Consider the following 14,157-nt stretch of genomic DNA (forward strand, 5'->3'; position numbering starts at 1 on the left):
GGTATATTACCGGTCGGTTGTTGGCGTCCTGGATCACCCCGATTTTGTCGTAGTAAGTAAACGCCTGTGGTGGGATGCATGCTGAGTTTTGGTTCCTAGTTACTACCATCTTGTCCTCTATTATCGCCAGTTTTTTTATTTCGTTGTTTGTACTATCTGGTAGTTTGCTTAAGTAGTCTCTAGTTAGTTTGATGATAAAGTTGTCAATTCGGGGGATCCCTGCCAGATTGTAAAGAACTCTATTGCTGATGGCCTTCCTATAGTTCGACTCGCTGGTTCGATAGACCCCAAGGCACGCTCTCAAACACTTTCGTTCGAATGTTCTTATTCTCTCCATTAGAGACGCACTGATGTTCCACCATACGGGGGCCGCGTAGGTCAGTATTGGTCTGATCAGCAGTTGATAGCATATAACCTTGGCTCTACCATTTAGTCCTCTTGCGTGGAACAGTCTATTGTTTGCCTTGAATGATGCCCGGGCCTTGTTCAGTTGAGTCTCTAGATGCCCGTTAAGTTTTGCAAGCTGTTCGATGTGCACTTCAAGATATTTCACCCTGGTTTTATGTGGGATTTGAATTGCCTCATTTGTAGTTGGGTCTATTGCCGTTATTCTAAACTCTTTTATGTTACATTTTTGGTAGCTTCTCAGGTGATCGTAAGTCCTTCTGATTAAGATGGTTTCACATTTTTGGTGGTTTACTCTTAAGTTCCACATCTTGTAGAACCTGTCGATTTTTCGAAGAGTTCCTGGAGTTGCCCTCTGATCTTGTCTGGCGTCTTTCCGGCTACACATACTATCACGTCGTCCGCGAAGGCTACGGCCCGTTTATTTTACTTGTTGAGGTCGAATGCCTTCAATAAGGATAGTGTGAAAATTACAAAAAATAATGGGAAGGAGACTGTGCCCTGCTGAAGTCCCTCCTCAATGTTGAATATTATGCTCGAGGTGTTAGTGCCATCCCAGGTCACGAACGTTTTGCCGTGTATCATGTCCCAGGTGACCAGGAGCAGCCACGTTGGAAGTCCCAGTTTTACAAGCCTAAATATCAGCCCATTTAGCCACACGGAGTCAAAGGCCTTCTCCAGGTCGATCAGCAGTGCTCCTATTAGCTGGTTGTAGTGAAGTTCTTCCTTTACATAATTTAGTAGGTAGTGGACGGCATGCACTGTAGAATGTTTGTGTCTGAATCCGAATTGCTGGTTTGGGATCAGTGATTTGTCTGTACAGAATTTCCTGACTTGTGTGGTAATGATTGACTCGTATACTTTGCTAAGTGTTGGCGTCAGACTGATCGGCCTGTAGCTTGACGCCCTTCCTGGGTCCTTGTTCTTCTTTAGAATTGGCAGCACCTTGGCCCTTTTCCATATCCTCGGGAAGTATGTGTGGTTGAGGGCGTTGTTAAATATTACCACGAGGTCGTTTACTATATTAGCTGGTAAGTGTTTTAGGACTATAGTTGGTATATTGTCTGGATCACTAGAGGTTTTATTCGGGAGCTTCTTCAATATATTGCCGAGGGTGTTACGATTGCAAAGGTAGGCGATGCCTGTTTCACAAGTCGGCTGCGATGCTTTGTTGGCGTCACTGAATGTTAGTGGTGTGCGTCCCGTTCTTCTATTCTCTTCTAGTTCTTGTCTAATTTTGTCCGCACTTGCGTCGACTATTTCTTTCAGCCTTGTGCCGTTATTTAGGTATCTTGCCGAATTGATTGTTTCTAGATAGCTGCCAATTACGTTCAGTTTTGTTATTCCGTCTGTAACTATTACCTTGCCCTCCATGTTTGTTATCTCCGTGTTAACTCCTAGCTTGTCGATGATTGGATACCTGTCATCAAGCACCTAGTCTCCAATCTTGATCCATTTCTTACTTCTCAGTAGTCTATTGATCTTAGGGAAGAACGTGTTTGTGTCGCGATGGTTTATTTGCCTTAATTGACCTTCATAATAGCTAGCAGTTGCCTTTGCAAACTCCTTTCTCAATTGTTCTTTTATTACTTTGATAATTATCTTAGTTATTATTATTTCTTTACGCCATGCGGTTGGGTTGTTTCGCTGCATCTTGTGTAGTGTTGTGAGATACTCTGTTTTTCTTTTTTGCAGTTTTCTTATTTTTGTGTTTAGGTATTTGTTTATGTTGTTATGAGGCTTGAATCTTGGTACCGTCTGTTCTATAGTTGTTAGTATTGCGTTGTTCAATTCAGAGATGCTGCTATCTATTTCATCAATGTCCAGGTTTCTGTTGTCCGGGATTTTGGATGTATAGTTTCGTTGTAATTGTTTCTCAAATTTGCTTCATTTAGTTGCCTTATAGTTGTATTTATGTTTTTCATTTCTCACCTTATCAATTTCTGCAACGTTTGGCAGTTTCACCATGAACTGGAGGGCTTGGTGGTCGTTGTCGTATGATCGTGTCTTTATTCTTCCGTTTTCTAGATCTATAGCTTGGAGGTTGGTTAGGCAGATGTCCAAATATGTTAAGCTATCCATGCGTGTTGGTGTGGTGGTTGAGTATATTTTTACTCCAAACTTATTGGTTCCGGTGTACTCCCATTTTCTTAGGTATTTGCCTCTTTCGTTGTCAGCGTGATCACCCTATTCGGTTCTTCTTGCGTTGAAATCTCCAGCTATTATGAACGCACAGTCCTGGCTCTCGGCTTGTATTTTTGTCAGTAATTGGTTGAGTTCTTCTATGAATATTGCTTTGTTCGAGTTTGTTGCATATAGGCTTACTACGAATAAGTCTTTGGGCGGGCTATTGTTCATTTTAATTTTTATTATCTGTATTCTATTAATTCATTACCTAATGATGATGGGTATTTAATGGCCTCATAGTTAATATCTTTTCTTATTATAATAGCCGTTCCCCCTCCCTGAGTGGAGTTCGGGCGGTCCGTTCTTATTATTTCGTAGTTTTTGTAAGTGATTATGTGTTTGTCATTGAGTTTAGTCTCCGAAATAAGGGCAATATCCGGAGAGATACCCTCTAGTAGAGTTAATAGCTCTAGCCTTCTGTAGTTGTGTTGGATTGAGATAACATTAATTGCTATTATCTTAAGTATTTGTTTGTTTTCTTGAATTAATCTCTCATTCTTTTTTCTTTGCGGGGTTTTATTCATTATTGTATCCTAGTTGTTCGAAAAGGAAATTAACTTTATTTTCTATATGCTCAATTTTGCTGAATTGAGCGTTGAGCCTTTCGACTGTTCCATTTACCTTAAGCATTCCCTTCATTAACTCGCTAGCCCAGGAAGGTACACCAGTAGGGTCCTTTTCCGAGTTTAGCTGTGCTGCCAGTCTTGGAGCTGGGTCTGTTTTAAACCACGCGTTCCTAGCCATTTCCGTCTGATGATTGTGTTTTGTTTTTGGTAGCGAAGGCCATGCTTTAGCATCACCCATTGATCTTCGTCGCTGTGTTCCGTTGGTGGCTGTTGTTAACTGTTAACCGTCTTCTTATTTTGTCTGCCGATTCTCGCTTACACGCTTTCCAATGAGCTGTCGCGAATTTCCTATATGGGCACCCCGCGTATGACGCTGGGTGTCCATGTTCTCCGCAATTTGCACATGACAGCTTGTCTTTTGTGTCGCTCTGGCTGATTTCGCATATGCCACGCTCATGGCTCTTTCCACATTTCACGCATCTGTAGTCCATGTGGCATTGTGAGGAGGTGTGTCCCACTCTTTGACAGTTTTTGCACTGTGTTATGTCTTTCTTAATCAGCTGCTCCCACCGCGTATTTTGGCTGAGCAGATGTTTTATTTTAAGCAGCTCTTTTTTATTACTCTCAGGTTTCATTTGTACTATAAAATGGTTTTGCTTGAAACCTGATCTTTTGCATGGCATTGCAATCACTTTGGTTATTGCAACATTTGGGAGTTGCAAATTGTCCAGTTCTCTTTTTATTTCCTCGCTGTTGTAGCCTCCTTGGAAATTTTTTAGCACCAGAGACTGAGGTTTTAATTCTTTGGGCGTATAGGAGTAGAACTGTACTTTGCTTTACTTCAACTTTTCTTTAATTAGCTCGTATGTTTCGTTGTCGATTGCTTTAATAGTGTGGCTGCAATTACTTTGCCTTATTAGGAAGTTTTGGCTCTTTATGCCTCTCGCCACTAGCGCTCCAGTAGTCTCTTTGACGTCATCACCCATAATGAATATAGGCGGCGGTCTCGCGCGTCTGTGTTGCCCACTGGCGGTCACATTTTGTGGCTCATTTCCTATGCCCGACTCAGCGGTTCTCTGTTCTGCCGCCTGATGGCACTGCGCGTCGCTTTTTTGCTGGCCCGCTTGTGCCAGCGTGGCGTACATGTTGTTAGTTTTTATATCCTCGGTTGTTTCCGCTTTTGTTCTTATCTTGGCCGGTTTTTTAGGCCGCTCCCACCCCTCCTCCATCTCCATGGATGACGTGGATGCTAAGGAGCTCCTTCTTTTCCGCGCAACTAGATTCGGCCTGGTTAAGTTGGACTTATGTTTTTTCTTTGCTATTATTTACTTGAATATTTTATCTAGTTCCATTGAATCGAGTGTTCCGCCTGAGCGGTTAATCCGGGCCCGGGGCCCATAATAATCTTTCGATGGCGCGTTTACTCCTGCGTTGCCGGGTGCCGCCATCTTGGACGCCGTCCCACCCGCCAGTTATCAGCTACTAGTCTATTTATATTGTAAGAAAAAAAATAAAGAAAAAATAAAGAAAAGGATAGACATGACCCCGTATCACCAATCTAACGAACACCGCACTTGTATAGTCATTATGGAATATGGGTATTATCACTATTATCACTAGTATTAACGATTGTTGCGGGAGCACGATGTGCACCGTACCGCATCTCAGTTGCGACTCTTTCAGCACAGTATGGCCGTTAACAACAGAATTTATTATACTAAATGCTTTTGTCATGTACATCTTAATTTCAAGTATAAAAAAGAAGAAAAAAGCAAAAGAAAACAAAAAACGGTAAAACAGGCCTAATTCGTTGATGCCATAACTAGCAGCTTCTACGACGTTGTAAACAGTTATGGTACGACAAAGCATGTCGCTCATGAGGAACATGGTTTTCATGGAAATTTTGGGATTGAACCGTCAAAAAGTTCTATTACTAATATAGATAGTTAAGAAGTTGACAAAGAATCTTGAAGTACGTGATTTTGACTAAAAAAGAAAAAGATATTTTCAAAAAATGTTAAGTTTGAATATGACAACCATTATAAAAAAAAATTGAATAAAAAAAAAAAGAAAGTGTTAACAACACACGGTGTTCCCGAGCGGTCACCCATCCAAGTACTAACCGTGCCCAGTGCTGCTTTACTTAAGTGATCGGACGAGAACTTGTATTTTTTTTTTTTTTTTAATTGATGTTTATTTTCTCTTTTATAAGAATACATTTTTCTTTTACATATATGGTGTTTGAAAATACATCACAAAAATATACCATAAATCTTACTGTCTATATTTATTAACTTAGTCTAGTGAACGCGTTAATAAATTAATTTTATTTATTATTCCAGTAACATATTACTAAAACTAGTATAAATTTTCATTCAATTATTTTGATTATCACTTTTATGTTTCCAAGTTTTGGAGAAAAAACAGAGATCCTGTTTACGAATAAACTATCCCTCTGCAAAAAACCTGTTCTAACCGTTACTTTATATTAATTTTTTAAATCTTACCTTTTGCTCACTATTTAGCTTATTTTAGATATGAATTATTTAATAAAAAAGGATAAATATAAATATAATTATACAGTATAGTGAACTCTTAACAAGAATCTTAAAAACCTACTATTTACATATGTACAAGAATACTAATGCTTAATATCACAACTTTTGTGGTTTAGAGAAACTGAGTCTATTACTTCTTTCTATCCCTTATTACTAAGTCATATCTTTTTTTAATTCTTGTATAGAGTTATCCTCATTACTAATCCACTAATATTTTTTAGATAATCTTGAGAAGTCCATAATATCTTTCTTTGGTAATGCTGTCGAGTATCTAAGATTAACTACTTGCTTGTTTCTTATTCTTTCTTTATAAGTAATTTTTTTATTGGCTTTATTTCTAAAAATGTGGTATATTATTGGTACATTGTCTTGGTTTTGTATTAATCCATCCTGGTCCATTGTTATAAAAGCTTCAGGGGGAATAAATCCTGATTCAAACGATCTTTCATGATATTGTCTATTCGGGTATACACTTGATCTTATTAGATTATTATTATCTATCTTTTTTATATTAGCAAAATAATTTCGAGTGAGCTTGATAATAAAATTATCAATTCTATTAATATTTACTTTTCTATATAGTGTACCATTGCTGATATATTTTTTATATCCTGTGTCTGCGGACCTGTACAAATTATAACAAGCACGTAAACATTTTCTTTCAAATACTCTGAGTTTTTCAGCAGTTGAGTCATTAAAGTTCATCCATACAGGGCAGGCATACGTTATTATAGGTCTTATTAGAAGCTGATAACATATTTCTTTGATCTTAGGATATAGGTGCCTCGAATAAAAGATTCTGCAGTTTGCCATGAAGGCCTTTTTTGCTTTGCTAAGTTGGATGTCTATATGTTTGGTAAGTTTTATCCTTTCGTCTAAATTCATACCCAAATAACTCATACCCAAATAACTGCATGCTTGTGAGGAATTTCTATTCTCCCGTCTCTTCATTTTCTATTTTTATTTGAAAATCTCTCCAATTTCTTGCCGATTTGGCAATTTCGCTTAAATTCCTTCGGAATAAAATTGTCTCACATTTCTGCGGGTTGGCTTTCAGTTTCCAAGTTTTATAATATTTAATTATTTAATTTACCTTAATCTCTAGTTTTTTTTGGATTTCAGATGGTTTATTCCCTGTAATATATACTATGAAATCATCAGCGAATGCTAATGCTGATGTATCTTCCTCTTCGTTCATACCATATAAATGCAATATGTCGCTATTATACACGTTGAAGAATATCGGTGCATTCACTGTTCCTTGTTGCAGACCATCCTTTATTATGAATTCTTTATCCGAGGTATGAGTCCCATCTGTGATTATAAAAGTTCTGTTATCGAACATATCCATAAGTAAGTAAATTAGTTCCCTAGGAAATTTCTTTTTTAACATTTTGTACAAAAGCCCCTTAATCCAGACAGAATCGAAGGCCTTCTCGAGATCAATTAAACAGGCACCAACCATTTTCTTGCCATTGAGAGCCCAACATAAGTCTGCAAGAAACTTGTGTATGGCGTGCACTGTCGAGTGTTTATATTTGAATCCAAATTGATGATCTGGTATTGTTTTATTTATTGTTGTAATGTGATTAATTGTAGTATTAATGACTATTTCAAATAATTTACTTATATTAGACATTAGGCAAATTGGTCTATAGTTGTTAACATTATTCCTTTCTTTATTGGGTTTTAAAAATGGCATTACTTTTCCCTTTTTCCAACTTACCGGATAATATGCATTATTAAGAATGTTATTAAATAATATTGCATAGCACTCTATTACATTATCAGGTAAATGTTTAATCACTATGTTAGGAATGTTATCCACTCCTGAAGATGTTTTATTATTTAATTTGCTAATTATTTTACTAAGTTGTTGTCCATTACAGAGGTATGTTAAATCCTCCTTCAAGGACTTATTTTTCGGATCGTTTGCTTTATTTTCACTGTTGAATTCACAGATGCCATTCCACTTTTTTCTGTCTTTATTTAATTTATCATATTCTCTGTTGATTATATTGTCCAATCTGGACTCATCCTTCATTTCTTTTGATTTATAAACTCTTTCCAGGTGTGCCCCAATTAAGTCCAATTTTTGGATCGGGTCACTTACTACATAATAATCATCAGTTTGGTCTATCTCCGATGTTTTAATTTCTATTCTGTCTATAGTTTCCTGGTCTTTTTTTGATAAGAGTAGGTTGCCTATCGAGGTAGCTTGTTTACTTCTAAATTGTTTATTAAGTTTTGGAAAAAAGGAGGAGGAATCATTATGTTTAATTTTTTTTGCAGCGTTAGTCCAATACTGATTATAAGAAGCAGTGTATTCTTTTTTAATAAGTTCAGAGATTTGTTTCAATAATATGTTAGTTAACTCGATCTCAGCTCTATTTTTTTTTCTGATCCCTCTTAAAGCTTCTCATAATAGAATTAAGAGTCGACTTGGTTTTTAACATTTTTTTGATTTTATTGTTTTTATATTTTTCCATGCTATTCTCATAATGATATTTAGGTATACTTTTTTCCATACTACCTACTATAAAAGTCTCTAATTCCTTTATATAAAAATCTATTTCTGTATTTTTTAAATTTCTTTCTACTGGAATATTGATATTGAAGTCTTTCGCTGCTTCTTTTTTGAATTTAATCCAATTAGTTTTTCTGAATACGTATCTCTCCTTATTTAATTCATTTATTGGTAATTCGTTAGAGAAATGATCTAAATTGATGGGCACTATCAAAGCACGGTGGTCACTTTCATAATCTGCTGTTATAATTTTATCTTCTCCGTTTAGATTGATCGATAATCTAGAATCAATAATAATAACATCAAGAAAAGATTTTCCATGCACATACGTTGCTTGGTCCGGTCCTTTTATGGTGCATCTATTTATTGTATTATTATCATCGATCCAAGTTTTTAATATTTTTCCTCTCTCGTTACTCATGTTATCTCCCCAATCTAAATGTCTAGCATTAAGATCCCCTGCCAGGAGATAATAGTTTGAGGGATTGCTTAAATCCAGTATCATAAATAGTTTTTCTAATTCTACTATAAAGTCTTTCTTATTAATGCTGCTAGTTGCATATGCACTTATTATAATAAGATTCTCGTCCTTGAGTTTTAAGGAGATTGCAGTCGCTTCTAATATTTCGTTGTTATAGGTTTGGCAATTTACCTGTTTACATGAGATATTTCGTTTATGTAGAATTGCAACACCCCCGCCTTGTACCGAGTTATGTCTATCTTGCCTTATCAATACGTAGTTTTCGAATTGCATCTTATGTTTCTCATTAAGTTTAGTTTCGTTCAAGAGTAATATATCAGGATTGTGTATTTTAATAAAATCTAACAGATAATTTCTTCTTTCATTGGAAATAATTGAGTTTACATTTATAGCAATTACTTGTAGTGTACTTTTGAGCAAACATTTTTTTTTATCGTTGTTATTATTTACTCTATCCATTCTAAGTTTAGTCTTCTTAGTATAAAGTCAATTTTTCTGGTATTAATATCTACTTGATTTACAATATTATCTAATTTGATCGAGAGGGTGTTTATTATATCATTTTTAAATAAAGACAATATACTAGCAATATCATTTTGGTTATTCATTTGGTTATGCTGTATGTTATCTTGATAGTTATAATTAATTCTTTCTTGAAAATTATGAATTCTATTTCTTCTATTATCAGATTTGGAGACTGCTTCTGCATAAGTTAACCCGGGGTTTACTATTTTGGATAATCTTCTAATTTTTTCCATTCTTTTATTTTTTTCTTCCTCCTTTTGTAGATTAACTGTTTTTTGCGCAAATTTTAAGAAATCACATCCTCTGTATGACGCCGGATGTCCAAACGAACCGCAATTCACACATTGTACTTCCTCGCTGGGATTTTGGTTATTTAATTGGCATTCACCAGGATTATGTTTTTTAGTACATTTAACACAACGGTATTCTAGATTGCAATTCGAACTCGTATGTCCCACTCGTTGACATCTATGGCATTGATAAATTTTCGGGTTTCTGAAAGGTTCCCATCTAATTATTTGATTAAACAATTTGTTTATTTGTATAAGATTCTTTGTTTTGCTTTCTCCTGTCAGATTCACTAAAAGTATTGGGTTTAAAGATGTTTCATTACCTTTATTATTTTTTAAAATTGACACTTTTGTAATTTCTATCTCCTTTATGTTTAGTGCTTTCAATTCATTCTTAACTTCATCTACATTGTAGCTGCAACAGATACCTTTTAGAACCAAAGTTTTCTGCTTCATACTCTTTGGTGTGTATGTGTAAAATTTTATTGATTTTTCTTTCAAGATATTCATTATTTTCCCATAGTTTTCTAAGTCATATGTATATATTGTTTCCAAATATATATGTTATATTATATATATGTTCCACAATATATTGTGTCCATTTGAGATGCGCTGGCGTTCCACCATATGGGCGCCGCGTAGGTAAGTATCGGTCTTATTAGCAGTTGGTAGCAGATCACCTTGGCCTTTCCATTTAGCCCTCTTGCGTGGAAAAGTCTGCTATTTGCCTTGAAAGCCATTCGTGCTTTATTCAATTGTGTCTCGAGATGTCCGTTGAGCTTAGCGAGATGTTCAATGTGCATCCCTAGATATTTTACTGTAGTTTTTCTTGGTATTTGTACTATTTCTCCTGTATTTGGGTCCGTCGCCCTTATTCCGAAATCATTTCTGTTTCTTTTTTGATGTCTGCCCATGTGTTTACTAGTTCTTCTGAACAGGATAGTCTCGCATTTTTGATGGTTTACCGTTAGATTCCACATTCTGTAGAACTGGTTGATTTTATCAAGTAGATCTTGAAGCTGTTCCTTGATCTTGTCTGGTGTTTTTTCAGACACGCAAACAATCACGTCATCTGCGAATGCAATAGCTCGCTTGTTCTCTTTGTTCAGATTGAACATTTTTAGTAGTGATACTGTGAAGATGACAAAAAGTATTGGGGATGAAACCGTGCCCTGTTGCAGCCCTTCTTCAATGTTAAAAATTCTGCTCGAGGTATTGTTACCGTCCCAGGTTATAAATCTTTTGTTGTGCACCATGTCCCATGTAATAAGAGTTAGCCACGACGGGAACCCCAGTTTTATTAATTTGTATATTAATCCATCTTGCCACACCGAATCAAAGGCCTTTTCCAGGTCAATCAGTACAGCCCCTATCATTCGGTTATAGTGAAGTTCTTCTGCCAGGAAGTCCAGTAGATAGTGGATGGCATGAATTGTGGAATGCTTATGTCTGAACCCAAATTGCTGGTTTGGGATTATAGAATTATCTTGGCAGAATTTATTTATCTGTGCTGTAATGATTGACTCATAGACCTTACTGAGTGCAGGCGTTAAGCTTATCGGTCTGTAGCTCGATGGCTCTCCTGGGTCCTTATTTTTTTTGAGTATTGGTAATACTTTGGCTTTTTTCCATATTTTTGGATAGTAAGAGTGGTTTAGTGCGTTGTTGAAAATGACTACGAGGTTGCTCATTACATTTGCTGGCAGATGTTTTAGCACTATGGGGGGTATCCCGTCCAGCCCACTGGAGGTTTTGTTGGGTAGATGCTTAAGTATTTTGTCTAAGCTGTTATAGTTGCAGTAGTACGCGTTGGCTGCCTCGTAATTCGGACGAGTTGCTCTGTTGATATCACTGAAGTTTAGGTGTGTGCGTTTTGTTCTCCTATTTTGTTCGAGTTCTTGTTTGATTTTTTTTGCCTTAGTTTCTACAATTTCCTTTAGCCTTGTGCCGTTGTTAAGGTGTCTTGTGGAATTGATGGATTCTAGGTAGTTGCCAATTATATTTAGTTTAGTTGTTGGGTCGGAGATAATTATTTTACCTTCGGTGTTTATGTTATCGGTGTTAATGTTTAGTTTATTAATGATTGGGTCGTTGGGATCGACCACCTGATCACCAATCTTAACCCATTCTTTGCTTCTTAGCAGTCTGTTAATCTTAGGGAAGAAGGTAGACGCATCTTGGTGGTTTATCTGTTTTAGCTGCCCTTCGTAATAGCTGGCCGTCGCCCTAGCAAATTCTTTTCTTAATTGCTCTTTAATGCATTTTATGATTACCTTGGTTATTATTATTTCGCTTCTCCATCTGCTTGGGTTGTTCCTTTGCATTTTGTGAAGTGTTTGGATGTACCATGTTTTGCTCTTTTGCAGTTTTTTTATTTTGGTATTGAGGTATTTGTGAATATTGTTATGCGGTTTGAATTTTGGTACTGTTTGTTCAATGGTCGTCAGTAATACATCGTTTAGTTCAGTAATGCTGTTATCTATTTCGTCTATGTCTAGGTTTCTGTTATCTGGGATTTTGCTGGTATAGTTCTTTTGTAGTTTTTTCTTAAATTTGGTCCATTTTGTTGCTTTGTAGTTGTATCTGTGTTTTTCGATTCTACTATTGTCATATTCTGCATGGTTGGGTAATTTCACTGTAAACTGTAGCGCTTGGTGGTCGCTATCATAAGAGCAGGTTTTGATTTTACCATTTACCAGGTCTATTATTTGGAGGTTCGTTAGGCAGATATCTAGGTACGTTGAACTGTCCAAGCGGGTTGGAGTGGTGGTCGTGTATATTTTTACTCCGAATTTACTGGCATCGGAATATTCCCACTTTCTCATGTACTTGCCTCTTTCATTGTCGGCGTGGTCGCCCCACTCAGTTCTTCTCGCATTAAAGTCTCCAGCTATTACAAAGGCGCAGCCCCGATATTCGGCTTGAATTTTTGTCAGTAGATGGTTGAGTTCGTTGATGAATATAGTTTTATTGGAGTTTGTTGCATATAGGCTCACTACAAATAAATTTTTAGGCAGATTATTGTTCGTTTTGATTTTTATTATTGTATATTCTATTATTTCATTACCTGCTGAAGTTGGGTATCTTACGACCTCATGGTTGATTTCCTTTTTTTACTAAGATTGCTGTACCTCCTCCTTGCTTGGATTTCGGGCGGTCGGTTCTGACTATTTCATAGTTTTTATATTTGATTACGTGATTGGCATTGAGTTTTGTCTCCGATATTAGGGCGATATCCGGAGAGGCGTCCTCTAGTAGCGCTAGTAGTTCTAATCTTCTGACGTTGTGCTGTATTGAGTTCACATTTATCGCTATTATTTTTATTGTTTGGTTGTTAGACGTGTGTCTTAATCTCATGTTTTCATTTATGCGCGCTGTATTAGTCATTTTTATAACCTAGCTGATCGAATAGAAAATTGACTTTGTTTTCTATATCTTCGATTCTGCTAATTTGGCTGTTGAGTTTTTCAACTGTTCTGTCAATTTTTTGCATTCCTCTCATTAGTTCGTTTGCCCAGTATGGTACTTCCTTATTATTGTTATTTATGTCTTGTTGGTTAACCGACATTGGTTTTTGCCCTGATTTAAACCATGCGTTTTGTATTGGTTCGGTTTGATAGGTAGGCCTTGTTTTTGGTAACAGTGGCCAGGCGTTAACGTCGTTTATTATTTTTTCGTTTGCTCTTCGTTGAAGACTTTCGTTTATAACGGTTCTTCTTCTTATCCTCTCTATCGTTTCTTTTTTGCAAATTTTCGATTGTTCTGCTGCGAACTTTCTATACGGGCAACCCTCGTAGGATGCCGGGTGTCCGCGTTTCCCACAGTTCACGCATATTAGCATTTCTTTGGGGTCGTTTGCCGTGATTGGGCACTTGCCCCTTTCATGGCTTCCTCCGCATTTTACACATCGGTACATCATTTGGCACTGCGAGGAAGTGTGCCCCACTCTTTGGCAGTTTTTGCATTGCGTGACGCCTTTTTTGATCAGCTGCTCCTACCGCGTGTTTTGGCTGAGCAATTGCTTTACCCTCAGCAGCTCCTTTTTGTTGCTGTCAGGTTTGATTTGTACGATGAAGTGATGTTTCATAAAGCTGCTTCTTTTGCATGGCATTGCAATTACCTTCGTTATTTCGACATTGCGGAGTTTGAGGTCTTCAAATGCTCTTTTTATGTCTTCGCTGCTATATCCGCCGTAGAAGTTTTTTAATACTGCCGATTGTGGTTTTAATTCTTTTGGGGTGTATGTGTAATATTGAGCGTTGCTTTCTTTTAGCTTTTCTTTTATTAGGTTGTAGGTTTCATTGTCCTTCGCTCTTATTAGGTGGCTACCGTTGTTTTGTCTGATTGTGAAATTCTGGGAGCTTATCCCTTTCTCCGTTAATGCGTCAGTGGTTACTTTGACGTCATCACCCATTATGAAGATGGGCTGAGGTTTTGAGCGTCTGTGCTGCTCCCTGATGGTCGCATTACACGCTTCGTTCGCTTCATCTTCCTTTGCAGCGATCCCATTCGTACGATAATTATCGTACGCGTACGATAATTTGAGGTCCTGTACGATCCAAAATCGTGGCGTACGATCCATTTGGAATTTCGAAAACTTAATGATCTTTTTTTTTTT

At 36.9% G+C, this 14,157-nt stretch overlaps 1 protein-coding gene and 1 long non-coding RNA gene across 3 annotated transcripts; one reads left to right on the top strand and one right to left on the bottom strand.

The window, feature by feature from the left end:
* The first annotated feature begins 6,477 nt into the window (after nt 1–6,477).
* On the top strand, nt 6,478–7,357 carry LOC149032045 (uncharacterized). 2 transcript variants are annotated; one of them, XR_016177078.1, is made up of 3 exons: nt 6,478–6,572; nt 6,839–7,069; nt 7,135–7,357. It is a non-coding gene; the product is annotated as an uncharacterized LOC149032045 (long non-coding RNA). The 2 variants fall into 2 exon arrangements; XR_016177077.1 differs by having other exon boundaries at nt 6,839–7,357.
* Nucleotides 7,358–10,108: 2,751 nt separating this feature from the next.
* LOC149032046 (uncharacterized) lies at nt 10,109–13,953 on the bottom strand. The gene is made up of 5 exons (XM_089174066.1): nt 13,660–13,953; nt 13,444–13,588; nt 12,961–13,118; nt 12,671–12,827; nt 10,109–12,534 (listed from the first exon to the last, which is right to left on the bottom strand). The coding sequence occupies exons 1-5, from the start codon at nt 13,951–13,953 to the stop codon at nt 10,109–10,111; spliced, it is 3,180 nt and encodes a 1,059-aa protein (XP_089030192.1).
* Nucleotides 13,954–14,157: the final 204 nt, after the last annotated feature.

Source organism: Polistes dominula, unplaced genomic scaffold, assembly GCF_049000335.1.
Source record: "Polistes dominula isolate Pdom_NZ unplaced genomic scaffold, Pdom_raw_medaka contig_277, whole genome shotgun sequence".
Lineage (NCBI taxonomy): Eukaryota > Metazoa > Arthropoda > Insecta > Hymenoptera > Vespidae > Polistes > Polistes dominula.

Bases quoted from the DNA above. Each gene is read 5' to 3' on its own strand.
- LOC149032046 (XM_089174066.1), bottom strand. From the start codon at position 13,953: ATGGGTGATGACGTCAAAGTAACCACTGACGCATTAACGGAGAAAGGG. The intron at 13,589-13,659 runs GTAATTGCAATG...CAAACCTGACAG, and splicing joins GCAATGTCGAAATAACGAAG to CAACAAAAAGGAGCTGCTGA. The intron at 12,828-12,960 runs GTCAATTTTCTA...AACTCAATACAG, and splicing joins TCGAAGATATAGAAAACAAA to CACAACGTCAGAAGATTAGA.